At 54.9% G+C, this 25376-nt stretch overlaps 1 protein-coding gene across 1 annotated transcript in view; it reads right to left on the bottom strand.

Annotated features, from left to right (window-relative positions):
• Positions 1-25376, bottom strand: part of LOC130377041 (solute carrier organic anion transporter family member 5A1) — a 43947-nt gene that overhangs the window by 9177 nt on the left and 9394 nt on the right. Inside the window, exons 3-5 of the mRNA XM_056583978.1 lie at positions 9733-9865; positions 8501-8721; positions 3730-3894 (exon numbers count right to left, since the gene is read on the bottom strand). Of these exons, the coding sequence (XP_056439953.1) occupies positions 3730-3894; positions 8501-8721; positions 9733-9865 (519 nt within the window). The remainder of the gene's footprint in view (positions 1-3729; positions 3895-8500; positions 8722-9732; positions 9866-25376) is intronic.

Below are 25376 nucleotides of genomic sequence, written 5' to 3'. Positions count from 1 at the left end.
GAGAGAGGGGGAGAGAGAGGAGGTCGAAGGGAGGTAAGGGGGAGAAAGAAACAGAGAAAATGTGTGATTGAAAACATAACAGGGGTAAGGGAAGGAAAGAGGGGGGGGGGGGAGTGTGGTTATGGAGAAAGAGACAGAGAGAGGGGGAGAGAGATAGGGGGAGAGAGAGACAGAGAGACAGAGAGAGGGGGGAGAGAGAGAGGGGGAGAGAGAGAGACAGACAGAGAGAGAGAGAAAAAGTGTGAAGGAAATTGGAGTGAATGATGAAGAGAAGGAAAGTGTGTGTCTGGTGGGGGGGGCGGGGGGGCGGGGGGGCGGGGGGAGATCAGGAGAGGAAACAAACAAAGAAAGAGAAGCCTGTAGAAAAGGGGTTAGGAGGGTAGGAGGTTAGGAGGGTAGGAGGGATGGGTCCAGAGACAAAGACGGGGAGAAAGGGAGAGAGACAGAGCAAGAGATCTGGAGGGAGGCTGGGTTGATTCCACACGCGTACAATAGAATGAAACCCTAACCCTGACCCTTAAAGGTGGTGGGGTGTGATCAACATGTCAGAATTAGGTCCAACTAATGAATAATAATAAACATGTCGTGATTAATTACGTTAAAATACATTTGATTAGTAGGTTTTACGGCTTTCACATGAAATTGTACGACACAATAACCTTCACGCTATCCCAATGGATTAAAAGAATATGGGACTTAAAATGGATGTGTGTGGAAGAGAGTGAGTGCGTGACCCCCATAGGCGGGACCTCGGTCCTCCCCTCGGCTCGGACTGACAGTGAGAGAGAAGCTAACACTGGGGCTACAGGGCCGCTAGCTCAGAGCTAGCTCAGAGCTAGCAGAGCTAGCTCTGAGCTAGTCCTGGGTCAGCCGTCCAGAGAGGCTTGCCCCTGGTGATCGCTCAGCCCGGCTGAGAGCTCTCTCCAGTCCACTGCATAACGACAGAGAGGCTGGTGGGAGGGGGGGGGGGGGGCTGAGTCATCCGCTCTGTCTGTCTGTCTGTCTGTCTGTCTGTCTGTCTGTCTGTCTGTCTGTGTCTCTTAAAACACTGCAGTATACACCGTGACATCTATCAGATACATGGCACTCGTGCTATTTCTGTGGACATCACTCTTTATCTCTCACACACACACACACACACACACACACACACACACACACACACACACACACACACACACACACACACACACACACACACACACACCCCCTTTGCGAGTGTCAGTGGGAGCCGGCCGTAGACAGCTGTAGCTTATGTCTATCCTGTGAGTGCAGGGTTTTCGTTGTAAAGAGTGCTTTTCCTGGGATTAAGAGCATGCACGTGCCCACGCAAGCACGTCCTTAAAGTCATCATGCACACACTTGCTAACTCAGTACATTTGTTAAAGGGGTCATATTGTGCCTGTTCCAGTGTTCCCTTTCCTTTAATGTGCTCCATAGCTTGTTGTATCCATGAGTAAGGTCTGCTGATCTACAGTGCTCCGATGAGAAACATGTCCCCTGAACCGCCTCAAACAGCTGGTTCACAGCCAGCGCTCACCGCCGTGCTCCACCCAGAGATCAGGGAGGAAGGCCCTCCTCCTCAACCAGAGCGGCGCGGGGCTGGTGAGGTCCGGTCCCGGCGGCCCCATGGGGGCTGGTGAGGTCCGGTCCCGGGGGCCCCATGGGGTGAAGGCCCCGGCCTCAGTCCCAAGGCAAGCCCCCTTTGTCCGCACAACACTGAACCATTATTCAGACTACGTCACACATTGACACGGGAGGTCACCTTTGCAAGTGTGAGAAACCACAATTGGAGTGTGTGTGTGTGTGCGTGCGTGTGTAGTGTGTAGTGTGTGTACGTGTGTGTGTGTGTAGGGTCGATGTGGCTGTTTCGAGGTGTACTGATAGTCTAACATGAATCTTGATCTCTGATTCTGCCAAGTCGGCTGGAGCCTGCAGTGAAGTGTGGGGTCTTCATGTCCTACAGACCGCTGTGATCGACTTAAAGCCCAGAGCCCATCCCGGGGGAGACGGAGGGGGGAGACAGAGGGAAGGAGGGAGGGGGAGAGACGGAGATGGAGAGGGGAGATGGAGGGGGGGAGGTGCAGTGTGGGAGAAAGGAAAGAACTTAGGCAGAACGAGGACGAGTGAAATAAAAGCTCAAGAGTGTGAGGAACACTTAAAGATGAGGAGGAGCCAATCACTGAACTATCTAAAGATGAATGAGGAAGGATGCAACCAAAGGGAAAGGGGGAGAAGAGGGGAGAGCAGACGGAGGAACGTGACTGGGAGGTGGGCGTCGGGAGGCTGAGAAGTGCATCAGAAAGACGGAGAGGTGTGCGTGTGTGTTTGTCTATGTGTGTGTGCGCCCGTGTGTGTGCGTGATAGTGCTATTTCTGCAGAGGCATATAATGACTGTGCAAACGTAACAGCTCTTTAACCTGTCCACAAACACAGTGATTACGTATACACAGGCAGCCACACACACACACACACACAACTATAAACCCTCAAACACACACACACACACAACTATAAACCCTCAAACACACACACACACACGCACACACAAACACACACACACAACTATAAACCCTCAAACACACACACACACACACGCACACACACACAACTATAAACCCACACACACACACACAACTATAAACCCACACACACACACACACACACACACACAACTATAAACCACACACACACACACACACACACACACACACACACACACACACACACACACACACACACACACACACACACACACACACACACACACACACACACACACACACACACACACACACAACTATAAACCCTCAAACACACACACACACACAACTATAAAGTAAACTATAAACCTCACACACACGACGATACACACTCTTAAAGTGGTGTGTCATTCCTCCGATTCAAAGCCTTAAGCCCTCAGTGGGGGGGTCGGGTCCATCTGGTTAATGCAAGCATCCCTCCGTCCCCTGCCCTCTCCAGGGGCGCCCTCTCCCTCTCATCATCACATCACAGCCATGGCATGGTTTGGGTCGTCATGGCAACCGCACCACCCATTTGACTTCACTCCTGGTTTCCTGGCAACAGGCTGGAGAAGATTAGGCAATCGCATTGTGGTGTGTGTGTGTGTGTGTGTGTGTGTGTGTGTGTGTGTGTGTGTGTGTGTGTGTGTGTGTGTGTGTGTGTGTGTGTGTGTGTGGTGTGTGTGTGTGTGTGTGTGTGTGTGTGTGTGTGTGTGTGTGTGTGTGTGTGTCAGAGAGTGTTTACCACTCCCTGCCACAATATGGCGTATGAGCAGAGCTGGCACCAAGAGGTCCCATGGGACGAAGGATTATGCGTTATGAATCCTCCTCCACGGCGACTGGTGCCTAGTGTAGCAGGTAGACAGCCGAGGGTTGTCCGCGTGTGGACGTGTGTGAGGGAGAGTGTGCGTCCTCTCTCCTCAGTGACTCCAGGCTGCAGTGCTGCCAGTCAACAGAGCGGTACATTAGTGTTCTGGATGTGGAGTACGAGTGACTCATAGCACCACCACAGCCTGTCTGTACACACACGCTGGAGTCCAGCGCAAACGACTGAGGAGAGAGAGAGTGAGAGACCTGGACGCCCCCATGAATGAATGAATTAGCATTCAGAGGAACAACACAGGAAACGGGATGTGTGTGTGTGTGTGTGTGTGTGTGTGTGTTCGTGTTCGTGTTCGTGTGTGTGTGTGTGTGTGTGTGTGCCCACCGGTGTAGATGCTGGCGTTGGAGGCGGGGATGCCGAACTGGGACTCGATGAACTTGGGGATGAACGTGATGAAGGCGGTCACGATGGCGCACTCGGCCGTGTAGGAGAGGCTGATGAAGATGAAGGTCATGTTGCTGAGGATCTTCATGGCCGCCTTGGGGAGCTCTGTGGGGGAGGGGGGGGGGGAATACAGGGATGACATCGTAACTCAATGATGGGATGGATGCATTACTCACACTCACCATTGTTCTTATTTTTAAACATTTTCTAAACCATAATTTGTTTTCAGTTGATATTCATATTGATCGATGCACTTTGATACTGGGTCTGGTCTAGGACAACAATACGTTTTGATCTCTGGCTGATATAAGAGTACCGTTGGTCCTTATCTAGAGGTGCCATTCGGCCCGGAGATCCATTCAATGCTGTACATCAACGTTTAGTGAAGCTAAGGCAGCATTCCAGCAGCAAACATGTCCGTCAGAATCCCCTCGCAAACAGCTCTCATAAACCCGCTTCAGTTCTGATGGTAAAATGGAGGTAAATGGTTGTTTGTTACCATTGCTGAGAGGCCATGAAACCCTGTACCACTCAGAGGTGAATTATTACTAACATGAAATAACTCACAATAAGTGCCAGGTTTCCCGTTCCCTCCTACTCAAGGTTTACACATGGATGGCAAACATTACATTGACGTCCTGTATCATGGTAGCGATAACTCAACGTGCCGTTTTCATTTATTAATACTATCATGAACATTATTATCATTAGAGTTATTATCATCGTTGTTCCAATCATTTAAAATATCCTTAATCGTATTACCAGTAGTTGTTATCATAACCCTTACCCCAACAAGGAGTATTGTCTTTGTTATCATGTTTAATAATAATTATTGTTGAGAAAGTTTAAAATACTTGGTGGTGGAAGATGTGGACCGATGGTCTGTCCAAGCGATAAACAAAATATTAATGTGGTTTTGATTGGAAGACGATCTCGCTACGCCTCTACCGACTGAGATCAGTTCCCGGTTGAGTCATCTATATTTAGTCCTCTCATCTTCTTTTTTCAGCCCGTCAATTACTTACACACTCACAAGCACATTGCATACACACACATCTGCCAGAGGACATTTCCCATGTGACTCGGACGCAGAAATGCCCTCTCATTGCAATTGGCCCATCACTCAAAACGCTCATGGTCAAACTGTAACAGCATCACTGTTACCGGGCAGAACTCACAGACATGAACCCAACCTTATACAGCACAGTGCCCATTGGCCTACAGCATTAGCGTCAGGATAAAAAACAAATAAGATTAGGCTATTCAAATATGGTAAAGTATCAGGATTAGCTGGTAAAAAAGAAGAAGATCTCTCTAAACCTTGTTGCGAGAACAAATCATGTCCTAATTTTAGATTTACAGTTCATTTCCATCCATAATAATAATTATTATTTTATGACTGGACAACAGCATAAATATATAATTTTATTATGTGAAGTATGGTTAGATAGATAAACATATATTCCTAGGTTTATCGGCTGTACACTCCACAGATATTCACAACTGAAAATGAATCACATAATATTTAATCTCGTAAAATGTGTTGTGAGGTTAAGTAAGAACATCATGAAGTAGTACAATCATTCAATAGATTAGAAGAAAGTCTCTGATTACAAGCGAACAATAAGGCAGGCTCACATGGTAGTAGTAGTCCTTAGACACATGAACCACGGCAGATAACATCATTCCCTTCAGATTATGGAGACTCATGTTGAACTGTCCCCTGTTATTCTGTCAGGTAATTACTAGGAGTAATTATACTACTATTTCTTAGTTATTCTTATTTTCTTATTATTAATTTGATGATTATTTCACAGGGAAAGATGACTCTGTTTAAAGGAAAAGTCGGTTTTAGGGTCAGAGAGTGCTCACTGAAAGAAGACCTTTTTTGCTGAAACACATCAGAAAAAAGTGCTGAATTGGTGCCCCAACAAACACTGGGCTCAACAAAGGCGTAAACACAGCCCAGAAATACATTACAACCCCACAGCCACAGCACCTGAGCTTGCAGAATGGCTGTTATGCAGTCACTACTGGGAGAATAAAATGCCTATAGAGCCACGGTCGCTGGGCCTATAGGGCCACGGTCGCTGGGCCTATAGGGCCACGGTCGCTGGGCCTATAGGGCCACGGTCGCTGGGGCCTATAGGGCCACGGTCGCTGGGCCTATAGGGCCACGGTCGCTGGGCCTATAGAGCCACGGTCGCTGGGCCTATAGGGCCACGGTCGCTGGGCCTATAGGGCCACGGTCGCTGGGCCTATAGGGCCACGGTCGCTGGGCCTATAGGGCCAGGGTCGCTGGGCCTATAGAGCCACGGTCGCTGGGCCTATAGGGCCACGGTCGCTGGGCCTATAGGGCCACGGTCGCTGGGCCTATAGGGCCAGGGTCGCTGGGCCTATAGGGCCAGGGTCGCTGGGCCTATAGGGCCACGGTCGCTGGGCCTATAGGGCCAGGGTCGCTGGGCCTATAGGGCCACGGTCGCTGGGCCTATAGGGCCACGGTCGCTGGGCCTATAGGGCCACGGTCGCTGGGCCTATAGAGCCACGGTCGCTGGGCCTATAGGGCCACGGTCGCTGGGCCTATAGGGCCACGGTCGCTGGGCCTATAGGGCCACGGTCGCTGGGCCTATAGGGCCACGGTCGCTGGGCCTATAGGGCCACGGTCGCTGGGCCTATAGAGCCACGGTCGCTGGGCCTATAGGGCCACGGTCGCTGGGCCTATAGGGCCACGGTCGCTGGGCCTATAGAGCCACGGTCGCTGGGCCTATAGGGCCACGGTCGCTGGGCCTATAGGGCCACGGTCGCTGGGCCTATAGGGCCACGGTCGCTGGGCCTATAGAGCCACGGTCGCTGGGCCTATAGGGCCACGGTCGCTGGGCCTATAGGGCCAGGGTCGCTGGGCCTATAGGGCCACGGTCGCTGGGCCTATAGGGCCACGGTCGCTGGGCCTATAGGGCCACGGTCGCTGGGCCTATAGAGCCACGGTCGCTGGGCCTATAGGGCCACGGTCGCTGGGCCTATAGGGCCACGGTCGCTGGGCCTATAGGGCCAGGGTCGCTGGGCCTATAGGGCGGATGTATTCATGGGCACCGCGGCGCTTCTTGTGCAAGCCCTCCGAACAACCCAGCCTTCCTCTGCCAGGTTAGGGTTAGGATCTCTCCATTCAATGACACTGCTACTGCGCCTGTGTCTGCGTGTGTGTGTGCGCGCGCGTGTGTGTGTGTGCCCCTCCGCTGCTGAGGAACTGTATGCAATCCCATGAGAGCTCATTTAAAAAAGGAGAAGAGAACACACACACACACACACACAAACACACACACACACACACACACACACACACACACACACACACACACACACACACACACACACACACACACACACACACACACACACACACACACACACACACACACACCGAAGCGGGACAGACCGGGGAATTCTCCAACAGCGGGAAAACTAGGTTGTGTTTGACACATTGGTGGGGGAGCGAAACAGTGGCGACGGGTCATATACACCAACGGGAACAGATCCTAGAATACATCCAGTTTGGTTTGCTAACCAAAGGTAGAGGAGGGGGGTGGAGGAGGGGGGGTGGAGGAGGGGGGGGTGAAGGAGGGGGGGTGGAGGAGGGGGGGGTGGAGGAGGGGGGGTGGAGGGGGGGGGGTGGAGGGGGGGTGAAGGAGGGGGGGTGGAGGAGGGGGGGGTGAAGGAGGGGGGGTGGAGGAGGGGGGGTGGAGGAGGGGGGGGTGGAGGAGGGGGGGTGGAGGAGGGGGGGGTGGAGGAGGGGGGGGGTGGAGGAGGGGGGGGGTGGAGGAGGGCTCATTGGGGCGAGGCTGAGCGACCCAGAGGACGGTGGAGGAGGGGGGGGGGGGGTGGAGGAGGGGGGGTGGAGGAGGGGGGGTGGAGGAGGGGGGGTGAAGGAGGGGGGGTGGAGGAGGGGGGGTGGAGGAGGGGGGGGGTGGAGGAGGGGGGGGTGGAGGAGGGGGGGTGGAGGAGGGGGGGGTGGAGGGGGGGGGGGGGAGGAGGGGGGGGTGGAGGAGGGGGGGTGGAGGAGGGGGGGGTGGAGGGGGGCTCATTGGGCGAGGTCTGAGCGACCCCGAGGACCGGTGGAGGAGGGGGGGGGGGTGGAGGGAGGGGGGGGGTGAAGGAGGGGGGGTGGAGGAGGGCGGGGTGAAGGAGGGGGGGTGGAGGAGGGGGGGGTGAAGGAGGGGGGGTGGAGGAGGGGGGGTGGAGGAGGGGGGGTGAAGGGGGGCTCATTGGGGCGAGGCTGAGCGACCCAGAGGACCGGAGAGACGATGTCCCAGGAGTAGACATCTGAGCGTAATGACGCTGCTGAAGTATCACCCAGGCCTCGTGGAGCTCCGCCTGACGCCTCGTGGAGCTCCGCCTGACGCCTCGTGGAGCTCCGCCTGACGCCTCGTGGAGCTCCGCCTGACGCCTCGCGGAGCTCCGCCTGACGCCTCGTGGAGCTCCGCCCCTGGCCCCCCTAGACCAGACCCTAGACCAGACCCCCCCAGACCAGAACAGGCCCCAGGCCCCCCAAGACCAGACCCTAGACCAGACCCCCCCAGACCAGAACAGGCCCCCCAAAACCAGACCCTAGACCAGACCCCCCCAGACCAGACCAGGGCCCAGACCCCCCCAAGACCAGACCCCGGACCCCCCCAGACCCCCCCGGACCCCCCCGGACCGACCAGGGCCCCCGTACCTCTGAAGTCCCTCCCGAAGCCCATGGAGGAGGAGACGTCGTGCGTGGCACCGCCGGCCGTCTTCTCCTTCGTCACCTCGTCGTCGCTGGAGCCGTCGCCGGGCAACACGCTCTTCTTCTTCTTCCTCCTCTTGTGGCGGGGGGGCAGCTTCTTGGGGAAGGCGAACATGGGGAAGATGACCAGCAGCATGGCCACGGAGCACAGCAGGAAGCCGCTCCACCTGGGGGGTCGGGGGTCAGTGGGACGGGGGTCAGACCACACCCTGACTGACGCGCTGCCCCGACCGGAGCAGACGGCCACACACTCCTCATGGTGCACACACGCTCCTCTGGTGCACACACACACTCCTCATGGTGCACACACACGCTCCTCTGGTGCACACACACACTCCTCATGGTGCACACACACGCTCCTCTGGTGCGCACACACACACTCCTCATGGTGCGCACACACACACTCCTCATGGTGCGCACACTCCTCATGGTGCACACACACGCTCCTCATGGTGCACACACACGCTCCTCATGGTGCACACACACGCTCCTCATGGTGCACACACACGCTCCTCATGGTGCACACACACGCTCCTCATGGTGCGCACACACGCTCCTCATGGTGCGCACACACGCTCCTCTGGTGCACACACACGCTCCTCTGGTGCACACACACGCTCCTCTGGTGCGCACACACGCTCCTCTGGTGCGCACACACGCTCCTCTGGTGCACACACACGCTCCTCATGGTGCACACACACGCTCCTCATGGTGCACACACACACTCCTCATGGTGCGCACACACGCTCCTCATGGTGCACACACACACTCCTCTGGTGACTCTGGAGAGCTGAACCGATGGGTTCCTCCTTTAGGTTCATGCATTCACCATGGAGTCGATGCTAGGTCATGTAAAGATGCCAAATGCCCGTCAGAAGTTAACGAGAGCCCAAAGAGATGTCAATTACAATTTGGCTTGCTTCGTTTGCAGAGAAGATAAACCCAGTTATTAAACCAATTATTCATTCAATAATTATCTGAAACAGGGGAAGAGCCACCAGAGATCTCCACAGCTGAAGCTGTGAGCGTTACATTAACTTACACACACACACACACACACACACACACACACACACACACACACACACACACACACACACACACACACACACACACACACACACACACACACACACACACACACACACACACACACACACACACACACACACACCTACCAGTTGCCGACGAAGCGGGGGTCGCTCTGGTCGATGGTGACCTCCGTGGTGGGGTCCACGTAGAAGCCGATGAGCACCCCCCCCAGGAGGTATCCCGCGGCCGGGCCCAGAGCCCCCATCACGTACATGATGGCTGCAACACATGAGGAGGACATGAGAACAGGAAACAGACGACGAGGGGACTAGAGACACAACGTTCCTCCATCTTAAACACATGAGGAGGACATGAGGACAGACGGACACGGTGGGGACTAGAGACACAACGTTCCTCCATCTTAAACACATGAGGAGGACATGAGAACAGGAAACAGACGACGAGGGGACTAGAGACACAACGTTCCTCCATCTTAAACACATGAGGAGGACATGAGGACAGACGGACACGGTGGGGACTAGAGACACAACGTTCCTCCATCTTAAACACATGAGGAGGACATGAGGACAGACGGACACGGTGGGGGACTAGAGACACAACGTTCCTCCATCTTAAACACATGAGGAGGACATGAGAACAGGAAACAGACGACGAGGGGACTAGAGACATAACGTTCCTCCATCTTAAACACATGAGGAGGACATGAGGACAGACGGACACGGTGGGGACTAGAGACACAACGTTCCTCCACCTTAAACACATGAGGAGGACATGAGAACAGGAAACAGACGACGAGGGGACCAGAGACACAACGTTCCTCCATCTTAAACACATGAGGAGGACATTGAGGACAGACGGACACGGTGGGGACTAGAGACACAACGTTCCTCCATCTTAAACACATGAGGAGGACATGAGGACAGACGGACACGGTGGGGACTAGAGACACAACGTTCCTCCATCTTAAACACATGAGCAAAGACAAGGAAGCCCCTTCTGATGGAAACTATATGATCAGGTGATTACATTCTTTCATTCAAGTGTGGAAGCAGGAGAGCGCCCCTTCACCTCTCATTATAAACATGGAGGCCGTCCCTCTCAGACATCTCCGTACTCCCCCGTGATGACACCCCGTTCCCCGTCCCCTCTCATACAGCTCCGTACTCCCCCGTGATGACACCCCGTTCCCCGTCCCCTGAGGGAGGTTCAAACACCTTTTATTTATGTTTTAATCACACCTCGACGGGTAAAGGCAGGGAGGGGGGGCTGCAGGGAGCAGTGGCTGAACCCAGCGGCCCCAACGCTACGGGGGGTTGATGCTTCAGCCGGGGGGGGTCACGTCTACTGCTAATCCCCGTCCGGACCCGGGGAGCACTGAGCCCGGGGGGGGGGTCACATCTACTGCTAGTCCCCGTCCGGACCCGGGGAGCACTGAGCCCGGGAGGTGTTCACACCCCGGCCGCCCCAATGACGCCCCGTGCACTTCACCGCGGCACGGAGAGCAAAGAGTAGAAGAGAAGGAAAGGAAACCAATTAAAGTCGGGCAACCTTGGAGAAGCCTCCTGCAGACCAGAGCTCCACGGAGCAGAGCGTCGGAGCACATTGACCAGCCCGCAGCCGGGGAGTGGGACGCGGTTACACCTGGAGCACCGCACCTGGAGCACCGCACCTGCTGCAGGGCACGCCGCTATGCACGGGAATACCGGTGCCTGTGTGTAGCCATGCGTGTGTCCAGGTACGTAGCCATGTGTGTGTGTAGCCATGTGTGTGTAGCCATGTGTGTGTAGCCATGTGTGTGTCCGGGTACGTTGTGCGTGCCGGAGAGTCTCTGTCTCGGGAAGAGCTTTCTCCCCACTGGTTGCAGGGCAGAACGTGCATGTCTGTGCACGTGTTTAAAAGGGGAGGGAGATGAAGATAAAGGCGCTTGCTCTCGCTCGGATGACAGCCAAGGAAACATGAATCGACACGCTCACTCTGTGTGTGAACGAACACACACCCACACACACATTTGCATCGACACTTAAATCCCTCCCCAGTAACTCCTCTGTGGCCGAAGGCTCCGTTTGTGTAACACACACAGACTCATGTTTATCATCACGGGGGGCGGCCCACAGCGACCCTGGTGAAGGGTTCGTCCAAACACACAAACCTATCGTATGTTGTATACACACCATGACACCCCAACCTCCTACCCCACTCCGGTTATCATGAACCCAGCAGGGATTGGCTCGTCCCTACGGGGTTCAGCCAATTAAAACAAAGGGAACCCCCCCTCTGAGCCAGGGTCACGCCCCTTTAACACCTCCAGGCTCGGCTCGGACAGCCAGGGAATCGTTTTCATTTAAAGAGGAAAGGCTTCCTGATAAGGTCCTCCATCAGCCCGGGTCTCACACTCTCTCACTCACACACACACACACACACACACACACACACACACACACACACACACACACACACACACACACACACACACACACACACACACACACACACACACACACACACACACACACACACACACTGTCCTCCTGTTGATTGAAGAGGGTGAGACAGGACCGTCCCAGGCTGCGGTGCGTCTGGTGGGAGTCAACGGGCTCTTTGTTGAGGACGACAGCCTTAATGGCGGCGGGGGACGCGGGGTGAGATGTCTGCACACCCGTGACCGGCGTCCTCTGATTAACCCTCGCAGCGTGCTCCTGGCCCCTCGCCCCGTGTCACGCCAGCGCCCCGTGCTCTCCGCCGCGTCCCTTCACTCCCGATTCGTTCCTCCAGGAGCGAAGACCGACGAGAAGCAGAGGGCAGTGAGCAGGGTTAGGGTTAGCTGACCTCCTCGCGCCCCCCCACACTTCTACCATAAACACAGCACCCTATTGGCCTAGAGTGCCGGCCAATGGGAATGAGGGCTGCCGTCCTACATCCCGGTGTCCGTCCCTCTCCGCCGTGGTGCGTGGGGGGACGGGGAGCTGGGGAGGCTGCAGGTATCGGCCCTCCAGCTGCCCTCCAGCTGCCCCCTCCTCATCACGCTCAGGGCGCTGAAGCCAATGGCAGCCATAACTCCTCCCCGACAGGGGGGGGGGGTTCGACTGTCATTAGAGGTTCATCCATCTCGTTTACGGGGCCATGCCTGGTGGAAGGGGAAGGGCGACGCAGGGGTCAAAAACAAACACCCCTGGCCACGCCCCCTCTCTTGGCCACCCCCCCCCCCATCTCGTTGCGGTACAGCTAACCGTTCTAACCTTCAGAAGTCAACCTGGATATTCATTACTACCAACATCCCTTCCTATCTGCGTCATGGGTCAGCGTCGTGTTGTGGCGGCGCTGCTGCAATCCTCTGACGAGCTCAGCAACGTGAAGGCAGAGCTACAGTTACAACCGTTAGAGATATGGGTAACTACACGGCCATTAGTCAAACCCAACCACATATCTCTAGCTGCATCTCCAAACTGTCGTTTCGACCGGTAAGGATGGCTCTACAGATACGTTGAAGGCAAAATGCTCCCTGGTCACAATGTTCTTAGAAGTAGTAAGAATGACCTCTCAAGCACGCTTTGGTTTCATAATAGATAGCGGACAAGGCCCCCGTCAGCTCCCTCCCCCCCCCCCCGTCAGGAGCTCTCCCCCCCCCCGTCAGGAGCTCTCCCCCGCCCCCCGCCCCCACCCCCCCCCGTCAGGAGCTCTCCCCCGCACCCTCCCCCCTCCCGTCAGGAGCTCTCCCCCGCCCCCGCCCCCCCCCCGTCAGGAGCTCTCCCCCGCACCCTCCCCCCTCCCGTCAAGAGCTCTCCCCCGCACCCTCCCCCCTCCCGTCAGGAGCTCTCCCCCGCACCCTCCGCCCCCGTCAGGAGCTCTCCCCCGCACCCTCCCCCCCCGTCAGGAGCTCTCCCCCGCTCCCTCCCCCCCGTCAGGAGCTCTCCCCCACCCCCTCCCCCCCCAGTCAGGAGCTCTCCCCCGCCCCCTCCCCCCCCAGTCAGGAGCTCTCCCCCGCTCCCTCCTCCCCCCAGCCAGTAGCTCTCCCCCGCCCCCCCGTTCCCCTGGCTGGGGGGAGGAGGTCCTCCGCCGTGGGCAGGTGAAGGACCACGTAGCGCTGTGTCAGCACTGTGTTCTCCTTCATTAGGTCCCCGTCACGCATGTGCGCGGGGAGCTCCTGATCCATTAGCTCCACACACGGACCCCCGCTGCAGGGAGGTACGTCTCTGGTTAAGGCCAGTGAGCCTCCCCCGCCTCTCCTTGACTCGACTTTCCCGTGCGTCGTGTGTGTTGAGAACCCCCGTGCACAGAGAACCAAATTAATTGTGTGACGAATGTACTCGCTTGGGCGCACGTTATTATATTAGGAAGGAAAATCACCAATAAGAGAACCAATAAGAGGTTAAGGAGGCGACGGGTCCGTTGGTGGTGGGGGGTTACCCAGACAGAAGGAGTCCCTCGAGGGGCAGCTTCCCTCCCCAACGCTCACTCTCTGTTACCTGATGTCAGCATGCCCGGAGCGCTTAACTCGAGCACACTGACGACCACACTAGCACCACCAATCAGACTCCAGATTAACGTCGGAGGTGGAGTAGAGGTCAAGCTCAGATCTGGGTTGAAGGCCTTAACTTTATTCCGCCCAAATTTTCGCCCTTCACCCAAATCTCGTTGACATGATTGGTCTAAATTAATTGTATGACACGGATCTCGACTGGGAACACCCTGACCGCCAGAACCACAACCAACGTGACATGGCTGACCGTTAATCTAATCCAGAAGAGGTTAGGGTTAGCCCTAACTAAGTAGCTAACCCTACTGATAACTAAAAGGACAGCATCGTCTTCCCAGTGTCGTATCTCTCCTCGCCCAACAAGGAGAGATATCCGTCTAGAACTGGTTATCTAAATATTCTCATATCAGGGGGTAAGAAGGCTGAACATCTTTAGAGAAAGGGTCTGCAAAGGTTCAACACAAAGCTGTGTAGTTCAATGGCCCCTGCAGCAATACTTTTGTAAATGTTTTTAAAAATTGTGTTAAACCTCAACTTTGCGCGTTCTAATTCGTTTCTCGAACCAAAACAGGAAATGCTGTAATCCCGCCCATCGCACTCCTTGGTTTCCTGCCCAGGTGCCACACACACACACACACACACACACACACACACACACACACACACACACACACACACACACACACACACACACACACACACACACACAGAGGAGTGCAGTGGGTCATCGTGGGTACGAGGCGAGGAGGGAAGCGGTTGCAGTTCTTTACAGCGCGTCGTTGACCCCCATTCCCCCCGTCTGAGAGCTGGCAGGCCCTGATGGATGGCAGTCCGTCAGCTCTGCTCACGCTAGAGCACACACAGAGATATATCTGATGGGGAACTACTAATAAAATGGACACAGGGGGGAGAGAGCGAGGGACAGACACAGAGAGAGAGAGACAGACAGACAGAGAGAATGCTACCTTCAACAATGATGTGAGGAGGAGAAAAGAGGGGGATAACAGAGACCGACAGAGAGAGACCGACAGAGACAGAGTCAGACAGACAGTGAGACCGACAGAGAGAGACCGACAGAGACAGAGTCAGACAGACAGAGAGAGAGACCGACAGAGGGAGAGAGACAGACCGAGAGAGATAAACAGAGGGAGGGAGAGAGGGAGGGAGAGAGAGAGAGAGAGAGAGAGAGAGAGACCGACAGAGACAGTCAGACAGACAGAGAGACCGACAGAGAGAGACCGACAGAGACAGAGTCAGACAGACAGAGAGACCGACAGAAGGAGAGAGAGAGAGACAGACCGAGAGACAGAGACAGAGACAGACAGAGAGAGACCGCCAGAGACAGAGTCAGACAGACAGAGAGACCGACAGAGGGAGAGAGAGAGAGACAGACCGAGAGACAGAGACAGAGACAGAGAGAGATAAACAGAGGGAGGGAGAGAGAGAGGGAGGGAGGGAGAGAGGGAGAGACAGTCAGACAGACAGAGAGACCGACAGAGGGAGAGAGAGAGAGACAGAGTCAGACAGACAGAGAGACCGACAGAGGGAGAGAGAGAGAGACAGAGTCAGACAGACAGAGAGACCGACAGAGGGAGACAGAGAGAGAGACAGACCGAGAGACAGAGACAGAGACAGACAGAGAGAGACCGACAGAGACAGAGTCAGACAGACAGAGAGACCGACAGAGGGAGAGAGAGAGAGACAGACCGAGAGACAGAGACAGAGAGAGCGTGAGAGAGAGAGACAGACCGAGAGACAGAGACCGACAGAGGGAGAGAGAGAGAGACAGACCGAGAGACAGAGAGATAAACAGAGGGAGGGAGAGAGGGAGAGAGGGAGGGAGAGAGAGAGAGACAGACCGAGAGACAGAGCGAGCGTGAGAGCGAGAGCGTGAGAGCGCCTTCTAGGACAGGGTACTGTGTATTTGCATACACTGGTTTATCTGATGATGAATCACAAATGAACTAACCACACCGAGGGAGAGAGCGTACAGCTGCATTAAACAATGATGAGGGGGGGGGGGGGGGGGGGGAGGAGTCATGGAGGAGGAGGAGGAGGGCACCAAAAGCAGAATGAAGGGATGAGATGAGTTCGAGAGAGGCGGAGAGCAGCAATCAGGGCTGCGGAACAGACTCTGGATGAGGCAGCCTAACCAGATCCTGCCCTCGGAGAGGGAAGCCGAGTGTTGTCTACGCACAAACACAAAGACACACACACACAAACACACACGCACACCTCCCCAACCCACCCACCCACCCACCCACGCACGGCTTCCCTACCCTATCACCATCTCACCCAGACAGCGAGATGAATGAATGAAGTAGAAAAGAACAAGGCACCACAGCACCCCGGGCAGGACGAGGTGGCGCTCAGCACAAAGTGAAACAGAAGCTCTCAGAGGCAAATCCTACATCAGGGCTTTGAATGGCGTCCACCATTTGTAGGGAAAGCGGCAAAATGTGATGAATCAGCCGCACGCCATCGGCCGGGGAGCTGCCCGTGGCATCGACGCCGGTGCGCTGTCCAATCAGGGTATCGCAGCAACTCAAAGCGCGAGATACAAAGGCACGACTCTTGACTTGTGGCGCAGAACGAGAATCCCACCGGCGCCCGCCGGGCCTCGGATCACTCCGCGGCCAAACAGCCGGCTTCTATTTTTAGCGTGGGCGTGGAGCGGTGTGGGTAACACGACACCCCCACGACGGAGGAGGACGTCCTCTGGGTTCACACCGCGCACAACATCCTCAACCCGCCGTCAAACTCGACAGAGGTGAGACGAGTCTGGAGAGAGAACGATGAAGAGGGGTGAGGGCCAGAGGAAGACGGACACGCCCGCACCCAATCAGAGGCTCCCTGACGGCCTCAGTAATTACAGCCACTTAATAACTCGATTCAGACCATGAGCACACGCATAAAAGCCCTGGACTTTAATCACATGAAACACCCGTCAGGGACAGCCGGGGCGGCGGTACAAAGGAATCCTTCAGGACAACGGGAACAGGAACAGGCTGCCTTTGTTGTGGTCGTGACAGAACACTAGATCAGGTGGATTCCTGAGATTTGCAGTTGCATCTTCCACACACAGCGGGGTGTCTGACGTGTACTTCAGACGCCGCCTGTGTGATTCCATGTTTGTTGGTTTTTTTGTCTTCGTTTTGTTTCTCTCTTCCTTTTACTTTGCAGACAAGAAGGTGATGGCCTTGGTGTGGTAACACTTTGCCATCGTCTATACATCCCTCCCTCCCTCCCTCTCTCTCGCCCTCTGACTCTCTCGCTCTCTCGCCCTCTGTCTCTCCCTCCCTCTCGCTCTCTCGCCCTGTCTCTCCCTCTCTCTCGCTCTCTGTCTCTCCCTCCCTCTCGCCCTCTGTCCCTCCCTCCCTCCCTCTCTCTCTCTCGCCCTCCCTCTCGCTCTCTCGCCCTCTGTCTCTCCCTCTCTCTCCCTCCCTCTCGCCCTCTGTCCCTCCCTCCCTCTCGCTCTCTCGCTCCTCTGTCTCTCCCTCCCTCTCGCTCTCCGTCTGTCCGTCCGTCTCTCCCTCCCTCTCGCTCTCCGCTTCTCACTCTCTCTCCTTTAATCGACTGCGTCTCTCTACATCACTCCCTATCTGACGCAGTTTGAATGAATTGTACAGCGTCTACTCCATCTCTCGCCATCTTCCTCCATCAGGCTCCGTCTCTGACACAGTCCACATGCGGCGTGGTAATCTGGTAGTTATCTCAAACCAGAGTCGAGCGTCCAATGAAAAGTGAGGGAGAAGGGCAGATCTGGACCGCGGCCGGGTTTATGTCATTCAGGGGAGGGGGGGGGGGGTCGTTAAGCCCTCCTTCAGTGGCACGGTCCAAATCATTTACTGAGCCAATCAGGACCAGCGTCAAGTAGGGCTGCATCAAGCCGCCGACAACAAGAAGACAAAGAGCAAGTACAATACTTAGCATGTATCTCTGCACCGGGCCAAGGCCAGCAGCTACAGCAGTACACATCATATACTGCACACGGGTTCCTTCATGACGCTAATGGTGTTAACATGCTCTGCCTTGCAGTACATCTTCCAGTAAATCTGCATGCCGCTAATGTGGTGATTGTGCTAGACAGTGCATGGGGGGCTAATTAGCAGTACAGTAAAACACTTCATCTATGGTTCAGCTCCATGACTCAGCCAAAAAAAAATCCTCTTTGCGTACGACCGCCGAACAAAGAAGAAAGAAAATTAAGCTGTTTAATTTCCCAGAATTCCCATCTGCAGAATAACGCAATGAAGTTTTTCTTATCTTAAATGTACACAAAACATTTTAGATTATTAAAGTCACGGTTAACGGCTATGACGGTGAATGCTGACTAGTACACACACACACACACACACACACACCTGTCCCCAGGTACCCCTGCAGTCCCGGGACCCCCTCAGTGGCCCCTGGAGCCCTTTGGGAGAGACCGCTGCGGGGGACAGCTGCATGATGGATGATCCAAGGAACTCTACCGGCTGAAAGGGAGACTTATGGAGAGAGAGAGGGAGGGAGACAAGGGGGAGGTGGAGGAGAGCGAGAGAGAGGGAGAGAGAGACAGAGAGCGAGAGACGGAGAGAGACAGAGAGCGAAAGAGGGAGAGAGACAGAGCGAGAGAGAGAGCGAGAGGGAGAGAGACAGAGAGCGAGAGAGGGAGCGAGAGAGAGAGAGAGAGAGAGAGCGCGCGAGAGAGAGCGCGAGAGGAGAGAGGAGAGACAGAGGGAGAGAGAGAGAGAGACAGAGACAGAGACAGAGACAGAGACAGAGAGAGACAGAGAGAGAGAGAGAGAGAGAGAGGAGAGAGAGAGAGGGAGAGAGAGAGAGGGAGAGAGAGAGAGAGAGAGAGAGAGAGGGAGAGAGGGAGAGAGGGAGAGAGAGAGGGAGAGAGGGAGAGAGAGGGAGAGAAAGAGGTGAGCGAGCCGATGCATCGCTGCACTGTGTTGCCCTATTGGTCATGTGACGCTCTCCCCTGCCCTCCTCCCCTCCTCCCCTCCCCCCCTCCTCCCCTCCCCTAGAGGAACAGGGAGAAGGAGGAACACCATTAAAAGGCGGGGGCTGACTGCGTTGACACGGCGACCTGCTGACGAAGCAGTGGCTCCTTACAGAGAAGCTTTATCTGGACCCCCCCACACACACACACACACACATCCCCACACACACACACACCCACCCCCAGACACACCCACCCCCACACCCCCACAGACGCTAAGTGACAGCCCTCAGGTGCGTCCAGGAGCCCTCAGGTGCGTCCAGGAGCCCTCAGGTGCGTCCAGGTCGTCTCCTCTGGCTCCGCACAATCTCAAACGATAGCAGCTGCCTCGACACGGTGGGCGTGTATGTATGCGTGAAAGGATGTGTGTGTGTGTGTGTGTGTGTGTGTGTGTGTGTGTGTGTGTGTGTGTGTGACGGGGAGCTGTGAGAGAGTGTGGGAGGAGTGAGGGTCCCGTCAGTGTGCTGTGGTCTCAAGGCTGAAAGAATAGTTTATGTTCTCAGGAGGCATTCCAGCCACAGTATTATCGGGACACACACACACACACACACACACACACACACACACACACACACACACACACACACACACACACACACACACACACACACACACACACACACACACACACACACACACACACACACACACACACACACACACACACACACACACCCCCCCCCCCCCTCCCTGACTGGGGTACTAATCAGCCGCCAGTGGGGACTTCAAAGCAGCAGATGGCTCCTGACAATAAGAGGGCCAATGCTTGGTGCTCCCCTGGCTTCGTTAGGTCTCTACCCAGATCCCAACACCCCCCCACCCGATAAGCCCCTTAGAATGAGAGCCCTGGCTCGGTCACAAGGGGGCCACCTGACTCCCACGTGAGCGCTGCGGCCCACCTTAGACCCAGCAGGTGGTCCCCAGGTCTCCACGAGGCAGGGCCCCCCGGGGGCCCCGGACTCAGGCCCTGTCATCCCCCGTTCGGCCTGTAGTCTGATTTGTGGCGCTGGGTTATTGTGGTCCTCACATTCTAGTATAATTGTCCACATGAGGGAGACTTCATCTGAATTGCCTCATTTAGAAGTGGATGTGTAGTAAACGTCAGTACATGTATGGCTGGTATTAAAATGCCAACACCGTGATTAAGGTTTAGTGCTGGAGCTCCGCCGTCCGTTAAGGGGGTCCCCAGGCACACTCGGGGGATTCAATATTTACAAAAATGCTCCCCCAAAAAAAGGAGGATACAGATAATATCCCTATTTTTAGTCCCTCCCCAGATGGTTCGGGGGGGGGGGCACCTCATGTGCCTGCCACCATGACGGGTTCATTTGGTTGGGGGGGGGCACCTCATGTGCCTGCCACCATGAACGGGTTCATTTGGTTGGGGGGGGGGCACCTCATGTGCCTGCCACCATGAACGGGTTCATTTGGTTGGGGGGGGGGCACCTCATGTGCCTGCCACCATGAAGGGGTTCATTTGGTTGGGGGGGGGGCACAGCTTCATAAGAGCACAGCTTCCTCGCCAACACAACCAGAGCATGAACCCAGCGGTCAGCGCCTGCAGGGAGATTAGTAATTATCTGGATGTCCGCACACCTTCGATCAATGGCCTCTACTTCCCCCCACGCGGCCCGCGTCCTTCCAGGCGAGCGTGACAGTACGGGGTATGGGGTAGAGCGAGGGTCAGCCCTCCCTCTCCCTGCAGAGCAAAGTGTTTTATGTGCAGCGGTGTGCTCAAGGACCCGGCACCGACACCAAACGGACATCTTTGTGCTGATTCCAATGCTCGCCTCAGGCTTCTGGGGCCTTGCCATCGACAGAGAAAAGACCCCACAAATCTGCCGCTGTCGAGCGCTTCCAGCGCAGCCTTCCAGGCGTGGGGATGAATAGCTGAATGCAGAGAAACCCACAGACTCATTCACTGGGAGGGATTGGTGCCCAGCTATTGACTCCTAACCTGCCGTGATCAATCAGCCACAAACATTTGAGCCTCATTCAGAACCTTTATATCGCCTCGTACCGTTTCCATCACTCTTGGGTGGGACCATAGTTTCTATAAAGGGAGGACAGATCATATCTGCTGCTTTTCCCCTCTTGGTTCTTTTCCCCACTTCTCTCGAATCTCTCCCCCCCCCCCCGATTGCAAATCCTCCCATTATGGCTGGTCGTTTACCACGCCATGTGACTCCACAACTCAAAGTGCTCCAAAGTGGCTTAGTGATGGAATGCCTTTAAAAAAAAAGAACAACTATAGTGAACTGATCCAACCTCTTTCACCCTGGGTCTCTGGCGCTCTCCCCCTCTCTCTCTCCCCTTCTCTCTCACCCCTTCTCTCTCTCCCCCTCCCTCCCTCTCCTGCTCAAGATCTCAGTTTCTCCAATGGTGCCAGCAGTCATAGATAAAGACAATCTCACTCAGGCAATCCTTCATCCGCTTGTCCGTACCTTCCAGTGTCTGGGCGCTCCCTCTTCATGATCCAGTCCATTACCACGGCTTAGATAACGATTGTGAGAAAAAGGTTATTTGGTTTACAGGGAGCACAAAGGAATGCATTATGAAGAGGGCTTCAAAGGCCAATAGGCCAATTTCAAACATAATGTTTGTCGTACATGCAAGGAAATCGCATGGAAAGCAAAAAGCCGAATCGATGAGTTCTTGGGACAAACGAGAACCTGTGATCAAAGCCAGCCTTACCACGATGTCCTCAAGAGCCAATGTACTCAGTGTATTGATTACAAGCACTTTTCGATTCTACTAAAGCAAACTAAAAAGTAGTCTTTTTAATCTTTGAGGATTAAAGGGGGCTGGTATTTAGGCGAGTTACTTAGGTTTAAGCCTTTAAATCACAATCCAACATGCAGGCTGAGATAGCCAGTTAAAGAAACCGATGCCTGTGTGCTTTGTGTATTGGAAAGAGCTCGGTTCAATGGGCCTCCTCATGGACAACCGGCCACACCAATAATACAAACCTTTTAACCCAATGACCCTGTGCCATCAACAGAATACCATTTCATTTTATATCAAAGCATGTCAGGGCAATGACACAGCAAACCCCCCGAGGATTGGACGCAGCGTCTGATGATGAGGCTGCGAGTACTGTCTCCTGCTAGGCCGCTGGTACAACAACATGACGTTGACAAGCGGTATTTGTGGATGTGTAGGGTTTGGCAGTTCCTTTTTTTAGGCATTTTTTTTAGGTTAGTCTGCATGTCTTTAGTTTTGCAATCTGTCTATCCTTCAATTATTTCCATTCCAGAATTTGCATTTGGTTGTTTTGCCTTGTATATAGATTAAACTTCTCAATGAACATCATCTATAGGCGCACACACTGATTTTGATCCTAAAGGGGACACTCTAATGCAGCCTAGAGTGTGCATTGAAATATACTTCAATTGACTAAATAGAAAGCGGCTATTCCTTGTCATTCCATCTGCAGGTTAGAAAGCTCTAGCACAAAGATGTGTGTGCAGATTTAAGATCTATGGTATACACAGCAGCCCCGCTGGTGGTGAGACGGCACTGCTGGCTCGCAGACGAACCAAGTACATCGTATTCAACAGTACATAACTGAAGCTTTCCACCCACCGCCACCCACCCACCCACCCACACACCCACCCACACCCACCCACCCACACACCCACCCACACACCCACCCACACACCCACCCACCCACCCACCGCCACCCACCCACCCACCCACCCACACACCCACCGCCACCCACCCACCCACCCACACACCCACCCACACACCCACCCACCCACCCACCCACCCACCGCCACCCACCCACCCACCCACACACCCACCCACACACCCACCCACACACCCACACACCACCCACCTACACACCCACACACCCACCCACCCACCGCCACCCACCCACCCACACCTACACAGCTGTGATTTCCCAAAATGCATCAGGGAGTGAGCCCCATAACGGGCCTCTTTGGGCGCTGAACAACAGAATGAATGAGACTAGGAGAGTGTTTGGCAGAGATACCAGTAATGCAATCCAGGCAGCGGCTGTTGGCTCAGCCCGTCAGAGAGAATACTACTGTGTCCCACATCCAGACACTGTTTGGATTCTCCACAGCCTTGTATGATTCTACACACGCCGTCGGGCAAAACTTCTCAATTGACAAAACGAATCAAAGAGCTCCTCGTTGACGGCTCACATTATGCCTTACACACTGGTTAGGCTGAGGCAGCGTTATATAAATGGAAACCCGCTTAAAGCCCAGTTCACTGGTGGAGCAGTGGTGGGTGTGTGTGTGTGTGTTGACCCCCCTTTCTCTCTGCATCACAGGACGAGGTCAGAAAAAAGGACTGCTCACACACACACACACACTGAAACCTTGTTTTGTGAAAATAGAAAGTGTATTCTGAACTGTGCAGTGTGAAGTCAACGGGCATGGCGCACAGCAACGGCTTCAGCCAAGGGTTCTCATTGCAGAGCTCCACATGCTAACACGCTACATGCTAACACGCTACATGCTAACACGCTACCGTTCCATGGCCTCTGAGGCCTACCTGCTCCGACCCTGGGCCGTAGCCCCCAGCCCCGCCGTGCCGCCCCCAGCCCCGCCGTGCCGCCCTCTGACCGCCTCGCGGTGCGCAGAGAACAACGCTCAGTGTGCTGCAGACAGGGGCACGAGAACAGCAGCAGCAGCCCTGTGCGCACACACACACACACACACACACACACACACACACACACACACACACACACACACACACACACACACACACACACACACACCACACACACACACACACACACACACACACACACACACACACACACACACACACACACACACACACACACACACACACAGCCTCCCCAAGACAACCCAAAGGGCAGAACATACTCCGGGAGGACAGCTGAACAGATGCCGGCAGCTGATTAAACAGGCAGCGAGGGAGGGAGGGTAACTGTACCACGATAGAGAGAGTGAGATATCAGCTGGGCAGTGTGTAGCAGAACGACACACACACACACACACACACACACACACACACACACACACACACACACACACACACACACACACACACACACACACACACACACACACACACACACACACACACACAGCTAATGACTTCCTGCACGTACACAACAGACATAGGAAGTGGGCGCTCCTCCCCCAATGCTGATTGGCCCAATTAGGGCAGAGACTCTGAAAGAAGGTTTTGTTTTCGGGGGGGTTCTTTTGGAGGAGCAGCTTGCAGCTGAGATGAGAGATGAGCGCTATAGGCCCCGAGGGTGAGAGCGAGCGATGGCTGTGGATATGCCCGAGTGAAACGTATTGCTTGGCTCAATGTCTTAAAAGAAAGAATATATAAATAAAGAAATAATAAAGAGTAGGATGAGGCCTTGAAAACACCGGAGGTGGCAACACACACACACACACAAGTTCTCCAATTACAACACAGGTTCACTGTTCAGGGGCCCACTGTCATTAATAGACGAACATTAATCACAGCATTATGCAATCCTCCGCTTGCGCTGTATAATGAGCTCTAATGGCTGTGGAGGAGGGCAAGAGGGACAGCCGTGGGGAGCTGGACCTCATGATAGAGTCCACACAACATCTGCCAAGAACACAGGCCTGCCCCCCCAGATCAGAGGGACATGGGTCACGCCACAGAATGGGATTAGAATTCCATTTCGGGGGGAAAACAATGTTTTGCCCAACTGGTCCCTTCTGACAAACGCAGCCTCTGGCTACCCTCCTGGGGCATCTGTGGTTAGAGGAGGGGGGCTGGGAGGGGCCCGAGAGAGAGCGAGAGCGAGTGTGTGAGAGAGCGAGAGAATTTGAATCTTTTCCTTTTTTTACCCCAAATGAAAACAATGGATGCTCAGCATTCCTTACTTTCCCGTCGCTGGCGCGTCCCCAGGAACTACCACACCATCAACAAGGCACGGTCACGAGTCGCCCAGTCTGGGGCTAGATAACAACAGCAATAAAAGACCTCTTGTGCCCCATTGGTGGAAGATGGCCAAAGGAGATGTGCTCATTGGTCAGAACAGGACCATATGGTGCAGGAAACCAGAGCCTTGTGTTGTTGCCATGGTAAACATGTCACGTCTGGTGCCTCGAGCCCAGAGCCCTACTCTACAGAGTGGCCCAGAGCCCTACTCTGCAGAGTGGCCCTGAGCCCTACTCTGCAGAGTGGCCCAGAGCCCTACTCTGCAGAGTGGCCCAGAGCCCTACTCTGCAGCGCGGCCCAGAGCCCTACTCTGCAGCGCGGCCCAGAGCCCTACTCTGCAGCGCTGCAGCGCGGCCCAGAGCTCTACTCTG

Source organism: Gadus chalcogrammus, chromosome 23 (genome assembly GCF_026213295.1).
Source record: "Gadus chalcogrammus isolate NIFS_2021 chromosome 23, NIFS_Gcha_1.0, whole genome shotgun sequence".
Taxonomy (NCBI): Eukaryota; Metazoa; Chordata; class Actinopteri; order Gadiformes; family Gadidae; genus Gadus; species Gadus chalcogrammus.
The sequence above is the reverse complement of the archived record's forward strand: the minus strand, read 5'-3'. Positions and strand labels throughout refer to the sequence as shown.